This window comes from Nicotiana attenuata, unplaced genomic scaffold (genome assembly GCF_001879085.1).
Source record: "Nicotiana attenuata strain UT unplaced genomic scaffold, NIATTr2, whole genome shotgun sequence".
Lineage (NCBI taxonomy): Eukaryota > Viridiplantae > Streptophyta > Magnoliopsida > Solanales > Solanaceae > Nicotiana > Nicotiana attenuata.
This window is the reverse complement of record NW_017670583.1, coordinates 15,297-29,162: the sequence shown is the minus strand read 5'-3', so window position 1 is coordinate 29,162 and position 13,866 is coordinate 15,297. Positions and strand designations below refer to the sequence as shown.

The following is a 13,866-nucleotide window of genomic DNA, read 5'->3' as shown; positions in this document are numbered from 1 at the left end:
ACGAATTAAGATTATTCTAAACTTAATGAGTTGTCGACATTATAAATATTCTAAGATTAAATGTTTGAATTGGTCAATTGCTTGGCTAAGACGTAGAGATAGACAGAAGAATATCCTTGATTCCATCGACAAACACACTAATTCTAAAAGCTTTCTTAAGTAAGCTTTCCTAACTTTGGTTTCCTAACTTATGGCTTGTTAATCATTTAAGAAAGGACATAATGACCATATATTATAATATTCAATGGAATAGATATGTTTTAGAATTACGATGGAACCTCTCTATAACAGTTTCCTTTATTTCGGGTTTTTTTGAATGTTATAACAAACTACATTTATAGAGAACATATCTTATAACATGTCATGAAAATAGGTTTCATAAAAAACATAACTTTTACAATGAATGACTATTTTATAGCAATTCTATTATAGAGAGATCTGACTATACATACTTGTTTGATTGGTCATGTTGAATAAAAGTTTATGAACAGTAAATAATAAGTGTAATATTTGATTTGTGATAAAAAAAAATATTGCATTAAGAGCAATGCTTCATTTTCAGTGTTTAATTCTTGCATAATGGTAGTGGTAACATCAAAATAAATGAAAATATATACTCCCTCCATTTCGACTTAGATGATGAAGATCGAGACACTACATTCTAAGAGGAAAAAAAAGAGGGGTTTTGAAACATGTAGTCCTAAAATTTAAGGGCTAAAAGCTTTGTGGGGTCATGATTTTGTGAGGCTATTGAAAGCTTCTCATTAAGGATAAAGTGGATAAAATAAAAAGTTTAAAGTCTAATTGTTTCCAAATATAGAAATGTGTCATTCTTTTTGGAATGGACTAATAACCAGTTTGGTCAAGCTCTTTTTGGTGCCAAAACTGCTTTTTTTGGCCGAAGTGCTTGTGTCAAAATTGAGGTGTTTGGCTAAATTTTTAGAAGGAAAAAAGTGCTTTTGAGGAGAAGCGAAAATAATTTTTGAGAAGCAGAAAAATGTAGCTTCTCTGCAAAATTACTTTTTTGAGAAGCACTTTTGAGAAAAATACACTTAGAAGCAGTTTTGAAAATCTTGGACAAACACTAATTACTACTCAAAAGTGCTTTTCAAATTAGTAAGCCAAACACAAATCGATTCTCACCGAAAACACTTTCTTGAACAACACTTTTGGAAAAATACTTTGGCCTACAATAAGGAAAGTGTGTTATTTAAAAGCAGATGAGTATTATTTTAAGTGAGATTAAATGTGACGTAATGCAATGAAATAAATACTCTTTTCACATAAAGTTGTGTTAGAACCTCTATTGCAAATTGCAAGTATAACCGAAGGTTTGCGTAAGAATTTATGTTTGGAATATCTGAAAACAACTTAGTAACATTTTATAATTTTTTCAGTTAAAATGATTATGTTTGTTTTTTTCCCGAAAGAGGAAATTACGGACTCAATATTCTAGTGCAGCAATTGCATCAAATGAAATAGTCCAACAAATTTTTTGTTTATAAAGAAGCCAAAAAAAACAAAAAATAAAAAATAAAAGAAAAAATATAAGGAAGCCAACAAGAAATGAAATAGTCCAACAAATTAGGAGAATGTACATTTTGCGAGCAATAAAAAATGGAAAGCAGAATTTGTAAGATATATACTCCTATATTATAAACTGTTTAGCCAATAAGACAAAAAGAAAAACTGGTAAATATTTTACAAATATAATGGAGCGCTCAGCTGAACAACTGCCTATAAATAGTACCCCTTTTTCCCTACGAAGGCCAAAAAGGAAAATTGCAGCTTCTTCTGCTCTCATTCTCATTTCCAAATATCCTTTCTTCTTCTCTTGTTCCCTTTTAGTCTCATTATTATTCACGTAAACATATTACACATATATAGAGATAAAAATTATATAAAAAGACTGGAAAATATAATAAGAATGGAGGAAGAAAGAAGATCAAAGTTTAAGAGGATTTGTGTATTCTGTGGAAGCAGTTCTGGCAAGAAAAGTAGCTATCAAGAAGCTGCTATTGACTTGGGTAAAGAGCTGGTAACTATTTTAACCTTTTTCTTCTCCATTTTTTTCTCTATTTTTGTGCGTTTTTTTTTTAGAAAAGCTTTGATTTTTAAGCCCTTCCATTTTTTCTTTTTTCAGAGGCAGAAATTTCTGTGCTTTTCATGAATAAACTACGATTTTCAAGTCTTTGTTATTTTCTTTTCTTCTTTATTTCTGTTTCCAGAAGTAGAAAGTTTCGTGCTTTTTTGTGGAAAAATATGATTCTGTAACCCTTCTTCCTTTCCAACTTTTACAGTCTGCTTTTACTTTCTTTGTTGCACCCGATCTTTAACCGGTTTAAAAGATCAGAGAATCCATTTTTATAATTTTGAGTTCCTCTTTTACAGTCTGTTTTTCCATTTTTAATAAAACTCAAAGAGAAGTTCTCCTTAAGTGTTGATTTATGTTAAAAAGTCGTCTTTTGTTTCTATTGTTGTATTCTTTTTGTTTAATTTATTTTCACATTTTCTTTCCCAAACACCTGTCGAACTTTCTAGGTGGGTATGTTGTTGTGAGGGAGAAAATGCAGGAAATATTTAGGTTTTTTTTTTCTGTTTGGCATGAGAGAAAGAATGGAGGGGAAAAATAAAATAAAATAAAATAATTGCTAGCTGTAGACTGTCTGTAAGTTAAGCAGTGTTCTTGCATGATCTTATAGTTTTTATGGTTTTAGTAAATTCCACTGTCTTTCGATGGGGGAACAGAACGTGCCATCTTGTTATCATGGCTCCTTTCATTTGTGTTTTCTTCTTTAATTTTTCGATCTAAACCTTTTAAGAGAATTTAAAAATGCACATGCATGTGTGGAATATATAATTAATATATACAATTCTTTGGTGTAGAACTGGTTTTCTGGGAAGTAACAGTTTCTGATTTAATATTGAGTACTACAGTATAATGCTAATGTAGTTTCATATGTAAGTTTTTATTTTTTGCTGTAATATGATGACTGAGAAGTGCTAATAAATGGTTTGATTATGTTGTGGAAGGTGGAGAGAAGGATAGATTTAGTGTATGGAGGTGGAAGCATTGGTCTCATGGGTCTTGTTTCTCAGGCTGTTCATGATGGCGGCCGCCATGTTCTTGGGTAATTATCCATACCTTTTCTCTTGCATTTAATGTAATTTTTACACTGTCACGTCAGTTATAGAACTAGTTGCTCCAAAAAATAAGGCATACAACATTCTACAATACGTTAGATTATACTGATAGCGTAAAAATAAAAATTTGTATTGTGCTACTAATGGACCTTGTCTGTATAAGATTGTCTTAAATATTTAAGTAATTTTTTAAAGTTAGATCTCAAGACCTGGCTAAAGGCAGACATCATGGGATCAAATGCTGAAATATTTTGATAATTGAAGTGTTGTGTCTCACCCTTGTTGGCCTTTTTGGCGCACAAATGGGTCATTTTCTGAACACGTAAATAATTTTTTGTTCCTACGATATCGAACAACATCTTCCTAACACGTAAATGTTGTTGTTGTAAATCTTTTCCTAAAAGTATCTTGCATGTCCTAGAGCTTTAATTTTTGGCAGTTATTAACAAGTAAATAAAGAATAATTGGTGGGAAATTAAACTTTTGGAGACTTTTAGACATTGAGTGAAGCATTTCCAGATCTTCAAAACATAGGGACAGTGTAGAATTTATTTCTTAGCTCAACAAAAAAAGCTATGTTAGCATTTTGTTATATCTTGAATGTCATTAATAATGTAAATGGTTGTACCATTGCAGAGTGATTCCAAAGACTCTTATGCCTAGAGAGGTACGACTTTGAAATCGTTTTCTATCAAGTTTCATTTCATGTTTAACCCATGCTAAAAAGTCTATTGTGGTTCTGAATGTTGTAACAGTTAACTGGTGAAACTATTGGAGAAGTGAGAGCAGTTTCCGGTATGCATCAAAGGAAGGCCGAGATGGCCCGGCAAGCTGATGCCTTCATTGCCCTCCCCGGTAAATCATCAGCATTTGTATTGCATATTACTGCAGGATTCGTGTCGTAAACTTTAGTGACATCAAATTTTTTATGAGGAATCGATGTTCTACTGTCTCAATTTCAGGTGGTTATGGTACCCTTGAAGAACTTCTTGAAGTCATTACATGGGCTCAACTTGGAATCCACCAGAAACCAGTGAGACATCTGCACTTCATTCTTTTACATAGTGAAATATGCATCAGAATATCAAAGTGATTGAACAATTTAATGTGAAAATAATGTTGGTAGGTCTTGACTGAGGTCTAAATGAAACATTCTCATATATGGAGTCACTTTTTTAAGTATATACTCAAGTAATAAGAAGTATGAAAAATTAGTATTTAATGACGCAAAGTTTGAAACTAAATGTCCCTTTGAATTTAAAGGAAATCAAGGACTTGATAAAATCCTGCTTGTGAAGATGGTCATAGCTTGAACTTTTATCTTTTGACCAAAAATTCAAAATCATTCCTTAGTTCCATCATTCTCCGAAGACTCTAATGGACTTTTGTTATTCCACATTATGCGTCTAGTCCCCCACATATGAGATTACACTGGATTTGTTGTTGTTGTAGTACAATAAGCGATCTAGTCATTTTCTATACATTTTTTATCTACACATCGTTTACCATTTGGACATTTCTAACTTTTATGATTTCAACTCTTATGCCCTTACATTTGAAATTGAAACTTGATAATACTCTAACCAACACAAGAAATTCTACAGCTTGACATTTTTTGTGTTACCTTTTCCACGACATACCTTATTTTAGAGTTTCTTCGCATGCCTAAAGAATTTTTCCTGCTGGGGTTCTACATTCCAGTCAAAATCATAACGAAACTGAAAAAAGAATCGAAGCACGTGGTCCTTAATTTATGTTCACATGGAAAGATTATACAAGATATGCACGTTCTAACCATCGTCATTCTTCATGATCCTGTTTAAATGGCAAGAAAAGAGCTTCTTAAGCATTAGAATAATGAAAATGTTGGTCCAAAGAAGGCCGCTTTATCATTTATATAGTTACTTATTTAACTACTAATCGAATCCAAATCTAATTAATTTATGCAGGTGGGGTTGTTAAATGTTGAAGGTTACTATAATTCCTTGTTGTCTTTTATCGATAAGGCCGTTGATGAAGGCTTTATATCTCCAACTGCACGTCGCATAATCGTGTCTGCTCCAACAGCTAACGAGTTGATCAGAGAACTTGAGGTATATATATGAATTTATTTACAGTAAAATAAACATTATTTTAAAAGGACAAATATAAAACTTGTTTAGGTTCTTTGTACACACTCCAACTTGAAAAGGCTCAGCAGTAAGTTGCTATTTTAATGGTAAAATGGCGTGTCCCACTTGAGGCGTTTCAGTCTGTTAGAAACTTCTTAATATTTATAATATATGTCGGTTGACATGGTTTATCATCATTCTTTTCTTTGTTTTCTTTTTAATTTTTTTTCTTCCTCCTGTTACAGGAACATGTACCAGAGAAGGATGAAATTATATCGAAATTGATTTGGGAGGATGAAATTCAGAGATATAATTATACGCCGGAATCAAATGTCCCTACGTAAAAATGTCTTTCTGTTCCTTTGCTTCTTTGGTATTTAGAAATTCCTGTATACATAGTAGTTTATGCATTGCCAAAGGTCTCTGCAGTAAAGAAGCTCTGCTCTCTTTTTCATGCCCTTAGAAATGACTTAGTAGTTCCAATATAAATATACGTATCCGAGAGAGAAAAAAGAAGAAAATATCAGTTTTTGTGGATCTATAGAATCCATTTTGTTCAAGCATTATGCTTTTTAAAGTACAGTTTTTGTGGATCTTGAGAGAGCCATTTTGTTCAGGCATTATGCTTTTGTCTGTTTACTTGTATTAACCCTTTTTATTGTAAAGCCATTGGTGTTCCTACTTAAAAATGTGTGAACATCGCCCTTGCCCTCTTTCTTCCTTTTTATTTTGTATAATAAATGTCAAATTCGATCAAGCCTATGTGTATAATAAATCTCAAATTCGAACAAGCCTATGTGTATAATAAATCTCAAATTCAAACAAGCCTTAAGGACATTGCTCTTGCCCAGGTCGGCTAACATACAGCATACATTAGAACTAATATTCTTAACAAGATAAATATGTGCCACCCTATCTGTTTCCAGATTAATTATACCAAAAGGGGGTGGTGTAGGTAGTAGTTGATAAGTAGTTGCTTTGATTGAGTGCATGTCGTGCCAGTTTGTGTGCCACTTTGTTCCTTTCCCTGAAGTTATGGATGATCAATGGCTCCTTCAGCTTGTGCATTAACCACCTGCATGATTGGATGATAGAATTATGGAACAGAGTGTGATATTAGAAGCTTAATTACCTCAGTTGCATCCGTTTCTACAACCAGAGGAGTTAGTCTATGAGTTAGAGCTAACTTGAGACCTTCCTTGAGAGCCTCCAGTTCAACTTGTAATGGGGAGGTAGCTGAGACAGTGTTTTGGAAACCCAAAGTCCAATTTCTAGCCTGATTCCAAAATACCCCTTCAATACCCCATACGTTAAAATTATCCTTGAAAGCACCATCAATATTAAGTTTGAAGAAAGATTGAAGAGGTTTATGTCATGCAACACTTATTGCATGGGAATGAACAGTGATTTTTTCCTTATGAGTAAGAAGCTTATATTCAGTCGCCAAGTTTAGAGCTTCTTTTGGATTATAAATCGAAGATAGGTTTCATGGTTGTTTTTATTTCTATTTAGCCAAATCCCCCAGAGAATAAAAGGGTAGAGTTTATCCCAATGAAGGTGTGGAGAATGACTGGGGTTGCCTAGTTTCTTTATCTTATCAAGCCAATAGGAGTCATTATTTAGGGAGAACCTATTCAATCCACTCAAATATTAAAAATTGAGGACAACTTTACAATTTAAGAAGATATGGGCTATGGATTCATTTTCGTTTTTACACACAGGGCAGATAGAATCAATGTTAAGACCGATTTGATGAAGATAGGACCGCGTTGGTAGTCTATTGTGGTAGCATTTTCAAAGTAAGAATTTTATTTTGTTAGGGCATTGTAAAGACCAGATCCAACTGAAATCAGTTAAGCTAGTTGAACCGGTCCTAATTAAATTATAGCAACTTTCTGAGGAGAAGTTTCCATCCCCGTTAGTTTCCAATACATTAAATCGTGTGAGTATTTGCTAGGGTGAATAGACAGGATATTATTTTTGATATCTATGAGGAGGTCAAAGGGAATTTTATTAAGATCCCAGTCATTGTCATGCCAAATATCAATGATGGTGAGGTCGTTACTGGATGAAGGGAGGGGACCTTCCACTAATTGTCTAAGGTTTTTGGATTTTAGGATCCAGTTTGAATCTCATATGTTCATGGTGGAGTGAGTGTGAGGGATCCATTTTGTGCCCTTGGAGCATACTTCCCATCCTTTAATAACACTTTTCCAAATGAAAGAAGTGTTCTTTAAATTTAAGGAGGAATTGTAAATAGAAGAGAGAGTTTTGGACCAGGGCTTATTTGGATTTTGAATCAGCCTCCAAGCGAGGTTAGCTAAGCTGACTAAATTTTTGTGCTTAGCTGAGTGGATGCCAAGGCCTCCATTATGCCTATCTTTGGTTAGGGTATCCCAAGAAATTAGATGAATTTTTTTGGATGTGTTAGTAGTCCCCAAATAAAATTTCTTAAATTCTAACAAGCCTATAACAGCCAGTTCTACAATTTAGTACTAAACTTAAGTAAAATATCATATCAATGTATTGATTAATGAAAGCATTTTGAAGAAAAGATTTTGGTTCATTCAAACACCCCATAGTTTTTGTGGTTATTTTCTATCCATTGTTTGACATTATCACGTATGAGAAGGGTTAGCTTTCATAATAAAAAGTGTCAAATACAATACATGTATATAACAGCAAAAGATATATTAATCTGGAGAACAAGCATATTGTATACGAGTAAAACCGGTCTCGTAGTACATCCCGTTCTTCGACATGATAAGCCAAGCTCTAGATATGGTAGCGGGGGGGCCTAGACCTCGGTAGAGATCTCATCAGTTTTGGGTCCGGACTAACACGCTCGCCCTCGAGGATATCGGGGTCGTGATTCGGTTTCGGTTCTGGCATTGATTAACTCGAAGAACGTTGTCAGGTAGTCAAGCTCGGCCAACAGAAGGCCGTGATATCCGTGACCGACCGAATATCACGGCGCAGATCTCGACACGTATCGACATGAGATCGACAATCAGTTACTTAGGGGATTTTTACCTTTTATAGAGTTGTACCTAATATAGGACTCCCCTACTATATAAAGGGGGTCTGATTATTTGTAAAAGACATTGTAACACGCACTCCAAAGCAATACATTATTTTTCTCTTTAAGCTCTTATTCAACTGTGTCTTGATACCGGTCAAAGTGCATTCAGTTCGAGGGTGTCTAACCTCCCAAGACTGTATGTGTTCCATTTGTGTGGTTTGAATTTACTTTATCATTGTTTGTTTCAATTGCAACTTAATTTATTGCTTTGTGTCAAGTTAATCCGTATATCCTTAAAACCACTTACAAATTTAATATTATCCGATTTTAAGGGTAAACAGTTTGACGCCGACCGTGGGGCTAAGGATAATAGTGGTTTTTTAATACAAATTTCCATAACACACACTACTTTACACTTACCCACCGATCTTGAAAACAGCGTCCGCAGAGATGTCTGATCGTTTGCACAAAGCACGCATGGCGGTGAAGATGGTTGAATCAACTTGCGGGTAATTTCGACATATTACAGGCTCACTACGCAGCGATAGCCCAACTTCAGAGCCAGAGCCACACGCCGAGCAGGATTGAGCCCGAACCATCCCGGGAAGTCGTCCACAGAGATGAATCGATCCCGAAGAGGTCGAATGAAAAGGAGGCAGGGACCAACCCCAAAATTATGAAGATGCTCGAAGAAATAACGAAACGGATTGAATCGAGGGAGAAGAAAATCAAGCAAATGACAAGAAGGTGGAAACCTTCAATTCAAGGGTTGATCAAATCCCAGGAGCACCATCGATATTGAAGGGCCTAGACTCCAAGAAGTTAGTTCAGAAACCCTTTCCTCCAAGTGCCGCTCCAAAGCTGATTCCTAAGAAGTTCCGCATGCTCGAGATTCCTAAGTACAACGGAACGACCGATCCAAATGAGCGAGTGACTTCTTACACATGTGCCATCAAAGGGAGCAATTTGGAGGATGATTAGATCGAGTCTGTCCTACTAAAAAAGTTCGGGGAAACTCTGTCCAAAGGGGCCATGTACAACTCATGAGATTGGTAAGGAAAAAGGCCATGCCGAGATAAACTCTACAAGCCTGACTTGGGATTGGAGAAATAAATATATAGAATATTTGAAGGCCGGTGGCCCTGCGCATGGAGGCAGCCCGGTTTAGCTTGTCTGAAGACGGAACCCTGTTCAGAAGAACGTTCGATGGCCCACTAGAGATATGTCTAGGACCAGGAGATAGAGAGTACGTTCAGAGAGAAGTTCACTAGGGCACCTGCGAAAATCATTCAAGCACCGAATCATTGGTTCGAAAGGTAATCAGAGCCGGCTATACTGGATCGACATGGAAAAGGATGTGAAAGAGTTCGTACGAAAATCTGATGAATGCCAAAGACATGCTCCGAAAATTCATCAATCCGGGGAGTTGTTGCATTCGGTGTTGTCACCATGGCGGTTCATGAAATGGGGAATGGACATTGTTGGCCCCCTTCCATGGGCACCCGGTAAGGCTCAATTTATATTGTTTGTGACTAACTATTTTCTACGAGGGTGGAAGCCCAGGCATACGAGAAGGTCAGGGAGAAGGAAGTCATCGATTTCATTTGGGACCACATCATATGCCGGTTCGGAATGCTGGCCGAGATCGTGTGCGATAACAGGAAACAATTCATCGGCAGCAAAGTAAGCAAGTTTCTTGAAGACCACAAGATCATAAGGATCCTATCAACACCCTACCACCCTATTGGGAACGGAAAAGTAGAATCTACCAACAAGACAATACTCCAAAACCTCAAAAAGAGGTTAACCGACGCCAAAAGAAAATGGAAGAAAATCCTGCCCGAAGTCCTATGGGCGTACCGTACGACCTTAAAGCCAGTACCAGAGCCACCCCATTCTCGCTGAGCGTCTACGGCGCGGAAGCTCTAATACCGCTCGAAGTCGGAGAACCAAGTCTCAGGTTCCGATACACAACCAAAGAATCGAATGACGAGGCCATGAATACGAGCCTGGAGCTATTAGATGAAAGGCGTGAAGCCGCCCTTGTCCGGTTAGCCACCTGAAAATAGTGGATCAAGAGATATTACAATCGAAGAAAGCTGACAGGTAGTCAAGCTCGGCCAACAGAAGGCCGTGATATCCGTGACCGATCGAATATCACGGCGGAGATCTCGGCACATATCGACATGAGATCGACAATCAGTTAATTAGGGGATTTTTACCTTTTATAGAGTTGTACCTAATATAGGACTCCCCTACTATATAAAGGGGGTCAGATTACTTGTAAAAGACATTGTAACACGCATTCCAAAGTAATACATTATTTTTCTCTTTAAGCTCTTATTCAACTGTGTCTTGATACCGATCGAAGTGCATTCAGTTCAAGGGTGGCTAACCTCCCAAGACAGTAACTGTTCCATTCGTGTGGTTTGAATTTACTTTATCATTGTTTATTTCAATTGCAACTTAATTTATCTCTTTGTGTCAAGTTAATCCGCATATCGTTAAAACCACTTACAAATTTAAATGTTATCCGACTTTGAGGGTAAACAGTTTGACGCCCACCGTAGGGATAAGGATAATAGTGGTTATTTGATACAAATTTCCATAACACACACTACTTTACACTTACCCACCGATTCTAAGAACAGCGTCCGCAGAGATGTCCGATCGGTTGCGAAGCACGCAAGACAGCGAAGATGGTTGAATCAATTTGAAATGTTATAGGCTCACTACGCAGTGATAGCCCAACTTCAGAGCCAAAGCCACACGCTGTGCAAGATTGAGCCCGAACCATCCTGCGAAGTCGCCTACAGAGATGAATCGATCCCGGAGAGGCCAAATGAAAAGGAGTCGGGGACCAACCCCAAAATTATGAAGATGCTCGAAGAACTAACGAAACGGATAGAATCGGGGGAGAAGAAAATCGAAGCAAATGACAAGAAGGTGGAAACCTTCAATTCCAGGGTTGATCAAATTCGAGGAGCACCACCGATATAGAAGGGCCTACACTCCAAGAAGTTTTTTCGAAAACCCTTTCCTCCAAGTGCCGCTCTAAAGCTGATTCCTAAGAAGTTCCGCATGCCCGAGATTCCTAAGTAAAACGGGACGACCTATCCAAATGAGCAAGTGACTTCTTACACATGTGCCATCAAAGGGAACGATTTGGAGGATGATTAGATCGAGTCTGTCCTGCTAAAAAATTTCGGGGAAACTCTGTCCAAAGTGGCCATGATATCGAAGAAAGAATCGTAAGCTCATGTCGTTTCTCATCGTCTACTCTCCGAAAAATGAGGGGACTATCTGTATACGGGTAAAACCGGTCTCGTAATACATTCCGATCTCCGACATGATAAGCCAAGCTCGAGATATGGTAACAGAGGGCCTAGACCGAGGTAGATATCTCATCAATTCTGAGTCTGAATCATAACGCCTGTCGTCGAGTATATCGGGGTCGTGATTCGATGTTGGTTCTAGCCTTGATTAACTTCGAATAACGTTGTCAGGTAGTCAAACTCGGCCAACAAAAGGCCGTGATATCCGTGACCGACCGAATATCACGATGGAGATCTCGGCACATATCGACATAAAATCGACAATCAGTTAATTAGGGGATTTTTACCTTTTATAGAGCTATACCTAATATAGGACTCCCCTACTGTATAAAGGGGGTCTGAATTGTAAAAGACATTGTAACACGCATTCCAAAGCAATACATTATTTTTCTCTTTAAGCTCTTATTTAACTGTGTCTTTGTTGGCCCAAGTAAAGTGTTGGGGAAAATCCTACTGAGTAGTAGTTCATGGTTTTTTCACCTTTTGAGCCGGGTGTTTTCCACGTAAAAATACTTATGTTCTTTACTTTTTGCATTTATTATTTCCGCAATAGTAGTTTAAGGAACACATAGAAGAACCAGGTCATTCTATAATCCGTGCACGCGAAAATTAGACACCACATGAATCACCCCCTCTTGTGTGGCATTGAAGTATAAAACATCAATTGGTATCAGAGCAGGTTCTCCTTGAAGAGACTTATACCTTAGGAAAATATCAATATGAGTGGACCACCGTGAAACTGGAAAGGACAATCCACTGCTAGGCTACCACTCTTTAATGGCCAGTACTACTCATTGTGGAAAAATAGGATGAGAGATCATATTATAGGAGAGGACTATGAGCTATGGGACATTGTCACCGATGGTCCACTGGCTACCTTGAAGAAAAATGCTGAAGGAGTAGATGTGCCAAAAACAAGAGTTGATTGCAATGCTGTGGATTTGAGGAAGTTGGAGAAGAATGCTAAAGCCAAGAAATGGCTTGTTCGTGGTCTTGGTCCAGATGAGTACAGCAGAATCCAAGCCTGTACCACTGCTATGAAAATTTGGGACACACTGCAAGTGGCACACGAAGGAACACCACGGGTGAGGACATCTATAGGAACTCTACTGTACTCTCAATATGAGAGTTTTGCTATGAAGGAAAGAGAAAATATCCAAAAAATTTACACAAGGTTCAATACACTGACAAATGAACCAGAATCTCTTGGAAGGTTTATTCCTGAATAAGAAAGGGTCAAAAAGATATTGACTAGAGTTTTGCCTATCACTTGGGAGAGTAAATCACTGCCATCTAGGAATCAAAGAATATTGTCACTATCCCACTGGATGAATTAATTGGAAATCTTACTGCCTATGAACTTAGGAGACAGACCATAAAGATGGATGCACCTAAGAAGGAAATTAGTTTGGCTCTCAGAATCTCTTGGAAGGATTATTCCTGAATAAGAAAGGTTCGAAAAGATATTGACTAGAGTTTTGCCTATCACTTGGGAGAGTAAATCACTGCCATCTAGGAATCAAAGAATATTGCCATTATCCCACTGGATGAATTAATTGGAAATCTTACTGCCTATGAACTTAGGAGACATACCATGAAGATGGATGCACCTAAGAAGGAAATTAGTTTGGCTCTCAGAATCACTAAAGGTTCTGATCTTGAAGATGATGAAATGGCCATGATAACCAAAGACTTCAAGAAGTACCTAAGGAGAGGAAAAAGGTTCTTCAAGAAGTGGAAGCTACAGCAAATCAAAAGCCCCTGAGAAACAAACCAATAATGGGTGCTACAAGTGTGGGAAGACTGATCACCATATCAAGAACTGTCCTCTGTGGGAAACTGAGTGGAAGAAGGAAAGAGCTAAATGAAGGAACATGAAAAAGGAACAGGTTCAACCCAAGAAAAGCAACAACAAAGGATCAACAAAGGCTATGGTCGCTGCTTAGGGAGATAGCTCAGATGAAAGTTCAGATGATGATGATGCTGATGAAAGAGCACTTATGGCTGTTGGAGAATCTGTTGAAGAAGCTGAGGTAAGTGTTTCTCATCATAAAGACAAGATTAAATTTTTGTCTAAGGAAAGGTTATCTGAGTTGCTCCTAGAGTTAATTAATGAATATGAGGATGTAAATAATGAAAAAGATCAGCTGTCAAAAGAGTGTGTAGTTTTAAAAGCTAAGTGCCAAAACCTTGGAACTTAGGGCTAGTGAAAATGCTATGTTGAAGAACCAGGTTCAAAAACTTGACGCAACTG

The 13,866-nt window shown here is 37.2% G+C and overlaps 1 protein-coding gene across 1 annotated transcript; it reads left to right on the top strand.

Moving 5' to 3' along the window:
• Nucleotides 1-1,776: 1,776 nt before the first annotated feature.
• LOC109241224 (cytokinin riboside 5'-monophosphate phosphoribohydrolase LOG7-like) lies at nt 1,777-6,012 on the top strand. Its single transcript, XM_019407944.1, has 7 exons — nt 1,777-2,038; nt 3,034-3,131; nt 3,781-3,811; nt 3,900-3,999; nt 4,107-4,177; nt 5,094-5,237; nt 5,501-6,012. The coding sequence occupies exons 1-7, from the start codon at nt 1,928-1,930 to the stop codon at nt 5,597-5,599; spliced, it is 654 nt and encodes a 217-aa protein (XP_019263489.1). The 5' UTR covers nt 1,777-1,927; the 3' UTR covers nt 5,600-6,012.
• Nucleotides 6,013-13,866: the final 7,854 nt, after the last annotated feature.

Excerpts from the sequence above, each read along its gene's own strand:
- LOC109241224 (XM_019407944.1), top strand. The coding sequence starts at position 1,928 with ATGGAGGAAGAAAGAAGATCAAAGTTTAAGAGGATTTGTGTATTCTGT. Across the intron at positions 4,000-4,106 it reads TGCCTTCATTGCCCTCCCCG|GTGGTTATGGTACCCTTGAA; the intron begins GTAAATCATCAG and ends TCTCAATTTCAG. Across the intron at positions 5,238-5,500 it reads AGTTGATCAGAGAACTTGAG|GAACATGTACCAGAGAAGGA; the intron begins GTATATATATGA and ends CTCCTGTTACAG.